The sequence below is a fragment of the Apteryx mantelli genome, chromosome 1 (assembly GCF_036417845.1).
Source record: "Apteryx mantelli isolate bAptMan1 chromosome 1, bAptMan1.hap1, whole genome shotgun sequence".
NCBI lineage: Eukaryota > Metazoa > Chordata > Aves > Apterygiformes > Apterygidae > Apteryx > Apteryx mantelli.
Window position 1 is genome coordinate 166,757,119 of NC_089978.1, and position 10,316 is coordinate 166,767,434.

General features: G+C 44.8%; 1 protein-coding gene across 3 annotated transcripts; it reads right to left on the minus strand.

The window, feature by feature from the left end:
* Positions 1–476: 476 nt before the first annotated feature.
* On the minus strand, positions 477–8,367 carry CENPM (centromere protein M). Of its 3 annotated transcripts, XM_013948022.2 has the most exons (6): positions 8,271–8,367; positions 7,783–7,862; positions 4,916–5,014; positions 3,825–3,904; positions 2,695–2,786; positions 477–1,883 (listed from the first exon to the last, which is right to left on the minus strand). In XM_013948022.2, exons 1-6 carry the CDS (start codon positions 8,325–8,327, stop codon positions 1,758–1,760), a joined length of 534 nt encoding a protein of 177 aa, XP_013803476.1. In that variant the 5' UTR covers positions 8,328–8,367; the 3' UTR covers positions 477–1,757. The 3 variants fall into 3 exon arrangements, with proteins under 3 accessions (XP_013803476.1, XP_013803477.1, XP_067166887.1); XM_013948023.2 differs by lacking the exon at positions 4,916–5,014; XM_067310786.1 differs by lacking the exon at positions 2,695–2,786.
* Between the last annotated feature and the right edge of the window lie 1,949 nt (positions 8,368–10,316).

Genomic DNA, 10,316 nt, shown 5'->3' on the forward strand with positions numbered 1-10,316 from the left:
GCTGTCTCTGCAAGGACTGCCAACACTCACAGCTGATTAAGCCTGCAATGCTGCTTTCTGCTTTTTCCTGCTCACAGACAGATGTCAGAAACAAGCTCAGGGAAATAGCACACTCAGCTAGAGCTCTGCACCTAGGAACATTAAAGCAGACTATTAGGGATTAAATAAATTAAACCAGAGGGAAGCTTAACTGATTGCCTCTAGACTTCATTCCTACCTGGCATTCAATTCTGGGTAAGAACCACCCATATACTCTGTTGTGCAAGGTGGCTCAATTCGGTTTACAATCAAGGATTTTCTTTGGAAAGCTTTTACCACCACCACGTGGCTGAAACAGTGACTGCAGCCCACAGAGTTACTGAACAGGAAGTTCAGGAACAGCAAGAACCAGTCTCACTGTCAGAGCAAACTGGGAGAAGTGTTCATGGATTTTAAAGCCCATGCCACATATCTAAACAAAGAGCATGCAATGAGTATAAATATAATACATTTTATTAGCTTAGAATTGCAAAACATACTATTAGCTTGCATTAAGAATAAGGCATGAATTACTGCTGACAAGAACCTATCAGTTAAGGGATTTATATGCAGCATCTGCCCAACTTGCAAGAGACACCATGTGTTTTCTAAATGTTGTTATAGTCAGATTCGCTATGTTCCATCATCTCTGATCAGCCCCAGAGTGCAGAGCTCCAGTGCTAAGGATGCTGGAGAGACATGTAGCTCCTGGAGCCAAACCACCCTATTTGCAGAAGCTTGCTAAGGGCCAGCAACTTCCAGTATTCTGAAATTTGGCTCTTTGAGAGAAAAGCTATTTCATGGCTCTTTACTTTGAAAGTGGAGACTTATTTCCATTAGTGACTGCATGTTTCTCCTTTTCTGCCCCACCTGTCCAGGCAATAACCCGTTATGTCCAGCAATACTCTCAGTTATAGTTCTCTTTACCTCTTAATTTCTTGACTCAAGAGACAGTTTGACTTCTCTGGAGGACTCCTCCTTGGTCTGCAGGGACTGAATTGCAGAAGAACAGTCTACAGCTGTCCAAATCATGAGCAAAGACTTGGCTTGGTTGTTATCCTGGGTCTGAGAGAGGGAACTTTCTTCTTTAAAGATACAAAGAAAGCTAAAGTGCTAAGTTACCTTCTTTAGTCCCTTTAACCTTGACTAGGTATCAGGCATGGAAATATTGAGCCCTTCACTGGGCAGATGCTCCCACAGCTGGATCATTAACTGCCAATTGCTGAATGTCTAGAAGCTGCAGGACAGCCTTCCTGCCACATTATTCTCTTAGTGTGGAGACAGCAAATTTGGCAGTGAGGTTTTGTATAGTCCAAGGTGCTATACTTCAGGTCAAAGGAAGTGGAAGCCTGGTGTCTTGTCTTTAGTAGTCTTGGGCCACTGAAACTCAGATACCCAACCATGACGCGCGGCATTTGGGACATTGGCCTGTTCTTCTTTTGATGTTCTCTCAGCAAAACATGTAGCTTCTGGCTACTGGCAAACTGAGTGAAATCCAAACTTCAGTATAAAATGAGATTCAGATGTAATAATGGGATCCCCAGGTCAAGCTATCCTCCCCCCAACACTCCTGCCTTGTCCACTGAATAGGAATCAAGCTTTTCTTGATAGATTAATAACTAGGAACAGCTCTAGGTGAGTGGTCATAAGACAGGCAAAAAAATTTCCCAAAGTGTTTCCAGCTTGAATGCCTGGAAGTGAAGAACTGATGAACCTGGCTGAATTCTCACAATACAAGGTTATTCATCAGCAGAGTTCCTCATCAACAAGCCAAATGACAAGGCAGAAACCCCTGGTATGTGACCAGCACAGATCTGCAACATCCGGAGAAGTCGCTGAGCAGTGGCAACTCGTATCCCTTCCAACTGGAAACAAAAATGGAAAAATTATTTAATAATAAAAAAGCAGTGCTCAGCTGTTATATAAGGAAAAACTGGCAGCATTAAAGCCAGCATTAAGTATGTTTCAGGACTGCTAGATACAGACACACCCCCAAACAGGACAATTTACTCGCTTAAAGTTAGAGAAGGGGTACAGTTACACCAGCTGAAAGACCCTAAGAAAGTTTCGGGTGCCCAGCCTCACTCTGATTTGCTGAGAAAGGGAGGGGCAAACAAAAGGCACAAAAACTATCTGCTGGTGAGGGACAAGGTCCTCAGTGAGGTATAATGAGTACATGGAAAAGTAAAGTGTGCTACCCTGAGTGACAAGCTCTCCCTTCAGCTTTTCAAACTGAAGGGTAACTGAGAAGAGCGGTGTATCAGATTGCAAAAGTCTGTGAGGCATGAAAGCCTGGGTAACAGGAAGTGTTGCATGCGCAGTGTGAAAAAGAATCACATGACAGACAACAGCTCACAGGCTCCCAGGAAGGAGAGAGAATGCTTTAAGGAGCAAACGTACCAAGGCTTTGCATGTCAAGGAAGTCTTTGCTAAAATAGGATGGCTTGGCTTTCGGAGACTTTGAAGTAGCACAGGAGGTTGCAATCAATCAAAAAGACTCATTTCAAGGACAGCTAGACTCCTATACCTGTACTATTCTTCTAGAAAGAATATGGTCTCTGGCACTTATGCATGATAGTAGCATATGCAAGTGTATTTATTACTAACATAATGATCATACAAGAATCAGAGTAGGGGAATCCACAAATTCCTTCAGACACCAAGTATGCATCTTACCTCCAGCTCACAGTATAGCACAGGACTGCAATAGACTTCTCCCAGTTTCCAGATGGCATTCATCTCTACACTGCAGTAATTCACCCTACCAACTACAGAAAAGGTTTTTTCCACATTACAAGGTCCATAATCAACATTCAGTGAAGAAAAGTACCGGGAAATTCCACATCCATAAAATGATCCAGGGCTAATTTTGAGAGCATCATATTTGTTAAGGCAACAGTAAGCAGTACAAACTGAATGGTACAAGATTAGCACTGGGCATTAGCACAGAAGTGTCATAATATGGATGGCAGGAATAGTATCACCACATTAATGAATACTGCAATGTTGTTAACATTTTGGATAAGGGATCTGTACAGTGTCATCAGCAACAAAATCTTTCACTCATCCATTAATCAGAAGCCCTACCGTCTCATGTAGTATTACAGGGTGTTCCTATCTCCAGGACTTCACCCCATCATAAGGGTCATAGCACAAGGCAATGCTGAGACTCCTTCCTTTCCCACCCCAGAAGCCACCCTCCTATGACCCCGAAATTCCAGGGACATGGCAGCTCTGTTCCAACACAGAGCAGTGTAGGCTGGTCCCTCCAGTTCCTCAGAGCTGAGCCTGGGAGACTATGGAGATAAGGACCTTTTTTTGCTCAGAAGCAAGCGAGAGAAAAATGTTAGAGGCACAATGGGACCCGACAGCACACAGCAGGGATACTAATCATATATTAAAAATATACTTAATAGTTTAGTAGCTTCTCCATTTGGATTCATTTTATTACCACAGAATCATATGCTCCTCACTGCTAACTGAGACTATCATTAAGACAGATCTGCAAAAGCAGACTGAACAGACTTCTGCAGTGCCACAGAAAAAAAAAAAATCAATAACAATTCATATTTAGAGAATTAGGGACAGAGAAGAAAGGTCTAACTGAAAGTGAGCAAAAAACATGCTTTTTTAACCTGTAGTTAAAAAAACAATAAAAAGCAAGTCAGTTGAGTTCAGCTATAATTTAAACAAAGCTTTTGACAAAGCTGCTGCTCTGTTTTGTTTCAAGTTAAGCTACTGCCCAGTTTTAAGAAAAACAGTGAGCTCTGCTGCTGAGAGATGAAGAGGGCAGATGACATACATACCCCCAGTGACAAGGAAGCATACTTTCCCCAGGAAGAAGCTGGCATCCACATGAGCTAGCGAAGCTTCGACATTCTTCAAGCTGTCAGAAAAGCACAGACAATCCAGTTGGACAAGGAGGTAGAACTACTGCAGCACAAGGACAAAGGGAATAACTTTCAGAAGTCCAAATAAAAAGCCAGTGATGCTAAAATCTGCTGATCCATGAGCTGACAGAATCAGGCTTTATACAAAAAGCATGGCAGCAGAGACCTCTGTAATACCCACAGCTGTTGAAGAATCCAGAAAGTATCCTTTCTATCCAAGACTTAATGATTAGACTAGTTTGAACAGTGTCCTCTAAGATTTGCAGACACTAAGCATCCAAGCTCATTAAGATCCAATGAGACTTCAGCACTATTTAGGCTCTTTCAAAAGAGCTAACCCACACATTTCTGTAGCACCATCTGTGCTGTAAGTATGCAGCTGGGCCTGTCACTTTTAGTAAATGAAAGCCAAGATCATCAGTCACAAGCTAAATAAGCAACAAAATACTGACTTTTGTCCCCTAGCAAGTCTTTACTCATGGCCTGGGAACAAAAATAAGATTTCTACAAAGATAAGCACAAGATGAGAGAAGATGAATTGATCCCTGAAGACTTCCTTTTCTCCAAAGAAACATCTGCAGTGCTGATCCCACTCAGCCAGCAGTGCCAATGAAGTGCCAACACAGACACAGCAACTGGCTGATTATTAGGTAGTACTGCCTAGTGCATGCCAGCCATCTGCGTACTACAGAACTTAAGAGCACCACTATCGTTTCCACCTAACTTTACGGGCAGTGTCTTCCCAAGTCTCAGCTCATATCTGGATTCAGGAAGAAATTCTGCCTTCTCCGCTATGGCAACTTAATGCACAATAGCCATGTTCACAATCCTACCTAATCCATTCTTTGGGGCTGGATAAATGCATATATTAGTAAGCTGTTCTACCACAGAAAGTCTTGCGTTTGAGGTCCAGTATTCAATGTTTCTGATACAAGAAAAATGCAGATTTAGCCATCAATCCAAGAAAGGATCTCAGCTTCCCCATCACAGTTTTGCCCTTCTTTTACCTGTATTTGCTCTTGATGTCAATCATAAATGCAATCAGATCTATCCTGGGCCGAAGGTGATCTCTCTCTGAAGGTAAGGGGAGGGACGTTGCAAGGTGACTGAAAAATAAATTTGCCAGTTTACTCAAATAGCTTGGCAAGACAGTATCCACTTAACCATTGCAGTTCACCGTGTGGCAAGTTACCAGGAAGCAGATTCAGTGCCAGCTACTTATGAAACTTAGGCACTAAAGAGCCACTCTGATTCATTAAGTGGTATCCTCATATCCCCTTAAGCCTATTCACAGTCGTTGACAGCCATAATTGATACTTGCTAGTCTAAAATGCTTATAATAGGAAACTTAACAGAGTATAACAAGATTGACTCACAGAAAAATTTTCTGCCCACAGGTTTGTATGATAATCGTTTTATTTAATTTTTAAGAAGTGACCTTTCTAACAAAATTAACCCCAATGCTTTACTGGTATATTTCTCTATCAAATTTCAGTTAAAACATGTCAACGCTTTCCTGTCAGATTCCAGAGATACTAATCATACACTCACACAGAAGAAGCTGCCTCCCTAGGTATCCACGTTGCACAAAGCTGTGCTGTATTTGCAAAATCTTAAACCAGAAATTTGTCACCAGTATAGTTTTATAGATGAAGCTATAGCTCAGAAGGAGCTTACTGGTTCCGTTATTATACCATTACACCCCTTTTTGTTCCCTTCACTGTCTCAGGAGTTAGTAGGTTAGTTCAGGTGTCCTGAACTAAATCTATACTACAGTAAAGCCACTGCTGACATAGCTGCTGGGAGGAGAATTACAGGGTTGGAGGGTTTTTTTGTTTGTTTGTTATTTACCGTTCTTCCCACTGAAAAGAAAGACCTGCGTAGCACACAGCTGTGTAGCACAGGGAAGAATGTTACCAATGCCATGCTTCTGGAAGATCACCTGAAGGGTAGGCTGGAAGAACAAAAACCCCAGAATTTCAGTATATCACATACCACTTCCTCACTAGAGGAGGAGAGAGAAACTCTGATCTTAGACTCACTGGAGACTCACTTCTAGCAATTAGGACTTTGGGATTTAACAGTCTTCCCCCGAAATCACAAACTACAGAATATATTTCCTTCTATTATTCATATGTAGTTCTGCTAGCATCAGCAAATAGTTAGCTGTATTTTGGAATAAAAGAATGAACAAAGATGTTTTATATCCTCAAGCATTTATTTACATACACACTTTATCCTGCCTCAGACCAAGAGAGCATACGAGATGATCACAAATTCTAGTTTAACTAAATTTTTAATGAATTCCATATTTAGATTTGCAATATAGGTGTCTGCCAGCCTCTAAATAAAGAGGTTTTCTTTCCTATAAATATGGAACATATGATTTAACAAAAACATTTGGAACTGACAGAAGATATGAGTGAATTGTGCTTGGAAGATGCATTGCAATACAAACGAGCTTAAAAAAATTCAGGTGAGATTTAGTGAGAAGCTTTGGTAAAAATACCACATATCCCTGTTTTTTTGTTTTTTTTTAAACAAACAAACAAGCTCCATGATTTGGAATTCCTCCGTATTCAAGTTAACATCATTAGATGATATCAGGAGTCTCCAGACCATTCAGGTAGGTCTGCCAGACACCATATTACTTTTTAACATGCATAATCCCAAACCAACACAGTGGAAAAAGAGCTGTCATGGACCTTTGTTCCCCTAGTGATTCTAGCATAGGAACTTTCTTCCTGACACAATCACTCTGTTGTGCGAGCATAAGCTTCAATGCCTTTGAACTACCTAGCTGGAGTACCAGTAGCGATATAGTTATGGCACTTCAGAGCTCAGCACAAGCTGCAGCATTAGCACAGAAAATTGAGTGATTAATTTGCTATCAGTTAGCACAAGTCTCCGGGACGCCATGATCAGAGAGGGGCAGATGTTCAAACTAGCTAACAAAACATTAATTCAGGTTTGCCTTTACTGCAGTGTCTAGGACTACAGCAAAGTAACACAAACATCTTCTGAAAATCTGACTAAACTCATTTGCTCTTGGCAAGAGAGCTGTCAAGGTTGTTATCTAATAAAAAGCTAATTAGGCATGCTTTTAGACAGGACTCATTATGCAGCTAAAGTTAAAATTCCAAATGCATCTTAAGAGCTTGAGGAAAAGCTTGTGCATGCATACAAACCAGATTCTGGCTAAGAATAGCACTAGAAGTAACGGACATCTTTCAGGAGAACTTAAGTGGTTTCAAGCAGTTGCAGGCATTTTACTTGTTTCAGTTTTCTGTGGATGTTTAATTCCTACATATACCTGTCTGCCAACCAAAAAAAAAAAAAGCAAAACCCAGAATGGTGCCCTTATTGTACCCTTGCACTTTATTAATCAAATATCTGTGCAACATGCAAAGGCCAACAGTACATGCACAATAAACAGGAAAAACAGAGAGAATTTTTTCCACCCCCACTTTTAAGCAGATCCAAATTGCTTTTTCTGAGGAACGAACAGTTTGTCTTTTGTAGATGACAGACACATCTGTGCAATATTGTACTCTAGTGTTCACAAAAGAAAGTTCTGTCTTTGAAAAGAATGCACTTTAGTTACCTTAGTTCCAACTACTACCACTGGAGTAAAAGCTCCATTTATATGCAAGTTTCTTATCTGCACTTCAGAAGCAGAAACTTGTGGATCAGCATCACCTCCTCTGCTTATGTTTCACCTCCTAAACCAGATGACAGTAGTACCTGTATGATCTACTTATGGACATTTGCCTGGATCTCAAGCTGAAGGCAGAGGGGGCATGGGAACCTCTGACAGGGGGTAGGCCCAAAAAGCACTGGCAAGACTTGCATTCCTCCCTCCCCCAGGACTCACATACTGATCTTGAAGTTCTTCTTCTCTTTGAGAATCGCCTCTGCGAGCTTCTGCTGGAGACTCTCATCTGAACCCACCAGCTGCTCGGCGAGACAAAAAGAAGCACCATCAGACACCGCCCCAAGAAAGGCCCAGCTCCGAGCAGCCACCGCCGCGGAGGCGGCGCGGCCCGGGGCGACCGGCCCAGGGCAGCACCCAGGCGGGCCCGAGGCGGCGGGGGGGGCAGCACTGCGGCCTCTGGGCTCCGCACCCCCCGGGGGTGGCACGGAGCCGCTGCCTCCTAGGCGCCCCCACGTGACCTGGGCGCGGAGCCCCGCCCCCAGCGCCGGGGGACGGAGCCAACGCGGACGGCGCGAGCCCGGCTCCTCCGGGAGCGGGGCCAGCGCCGCCGGTACCGTTGCAGCGCGGCGAGGCGGAGCGTGCGCGGCGGGGGACCACAGCCACGTAGGGAGGGGGGAAGGGGAGCGGCCCGGTCCCGCCAGACCTACCAAGACAGCGGCGGAGTTGAGCGCCGGGAGCTTGTCGAAGGGCCTCACCACCGCCATCGCCACAGGAGGCAGCGCTGCCCACGCGCCGCGATTCAAACCGCCGCCGCGTCCTGCGTCACGGTGACGTAGAACGTCGGGGCGGGGAAGGGAGGCGGGGCGCCTTCCGTTGCGCATGCGTGGGGGGAAGGTTGCTCAGTGCGCGTGCGCCCGCGGCGCCGCCGGGCGGGCGGAGGCTGCTGGCAGTTGCCTTTGGGGCGGCGCAGTGTGGCCGCGCCCAGTTCGGGGGGGCGGGCTGCGTCGTGAGTTCCGCGCCATCGCAGGCCAGGCCCGGCCCGGCCCTCAGCGGGACTTTTGCGTTTGAAACTATTTCTGTTGCCTATTTAGCAACCCAGTCCACTGTGCTTACCTTCCCTCAGTCCACCGTCTCTCTTTGTTTCCTTTTGGTGTTTCTGATGCTTTCTGCTTCCAGGCCTCTTGTGTGTAGTTCTTTGCAGAGATGCACCCTGTCTGCAGTAAACTTCAGGATCCCTGCTAGTCCCACAAATCCCCCCGTAACTGACAAACATCCTTTCCTGCGCTGGGTGTTTTGCCTGCCTACAACCATGAGGGAGGAGATCCTCCACCACACCACCTGTGTGGATATAAAAACACAACAGCTCTTTGTCCCTACAACACAAAACAGTTGGAGCTGGGCCCAAATACCAAATTCTACACGTGTTATGATGCCCTACCTTAGTTTCCTTGTCTCTCTGGAGTATTCTCTGTATTGACGCGGGGTCTTTTGCATTGCCCAGAAACATATTCCTATGTTTCAAAGCCTGTCACCTGAACAACAAGCTCAGCTTCTCTGACCTTTTGTTAATCCCACACTAAACTAGGTCATTCTGCAGAAAACCCCATCCATCTTTTGCCTTGCATCCCTCCTCCCCAAGCTTCACTGTGAGCCTTAGTTGATTCATGTGTCTTCTTAAAAATGTATGGGGTTGTTTCTTCCCTGCCCCCACCCCCATATTTGGGTTCTTTCCCATGCTCTGACCTCCTAACTTGCAGGAGTGAAAATGGACTCTCACAAGCATCTGTTCACATGCTGGCCTAGCACTCCTTAGTGGAAGTTGAGGAGAGCTAATCCCTGCCATCTCCACTGTGGTGCAGTAACCATATGTATATTATCTGAAATGGCTGTATTTATAGCAATAGTCATATAAATTATGCATTAGGATGGGGAAGTGAAAAGCATATTCAGACCACAAACCTCATTTCCAAGCAGCACAGAATCACTTGCTATATTGTTTAAGTATTGATTACAAGCCTAGCAGGAGGCGTAATCAAGCCTGCATAATCACTAACTCTGTTTAAAAAAAAAATGGATCCATGTGTTCCAAATTATCTCTATACTTTTTGCTTATGCTGATCATCTGTGTGGCCTTTGGCACATCACCTAGTACCTCCACACAACCTGGCAAAGAGTTCAGGGACCTTGCTTCAGCAGTGCTCTGGGTTATGCATGCTAAATCGTGCTGTGCTAGCTTTGGAAGGACACTACAGCAGCCCTGAACTCAATCCTACCCCTTCCTGCCCATTCAGCTGCCTTCCCCTGAGCTCTCCTGTCCATCACTGCCTGGCTCTTCCCAGCCTGGTACTCCTGTTGAGAGCGAGCGGTCCTGAAGGCTACTGGCACGGATTGATCTCAACACTTACCGATAACTCTCATGGGCACCTAGTGCTATGGATCCCTGTAAGTAACTATGGGAATCCACAGGCCGCGAGGCCTCTCGAGATCGAGAGGTATTGCTGCATAGCGATAGGACTTGATAGCTATGAATGTGGTGCCCTAGCAACAGGGAGGGAACTCGATACTCCTCATGGCCCATCGGTATGAAAAATGGTCAATGTCGATAGTCAGTGGCGCCTACTGCGAGCAACATGGGCCTTAGAGCAAAAGCTGTGCATGCCTGCGCAGAAGGAGCGCTTTTGGGGCCTATCAAGAGGGTTCGATATCGATATCAATATCGAACCCTCTCGATAGGTCTGGAATTGGACAGGCAT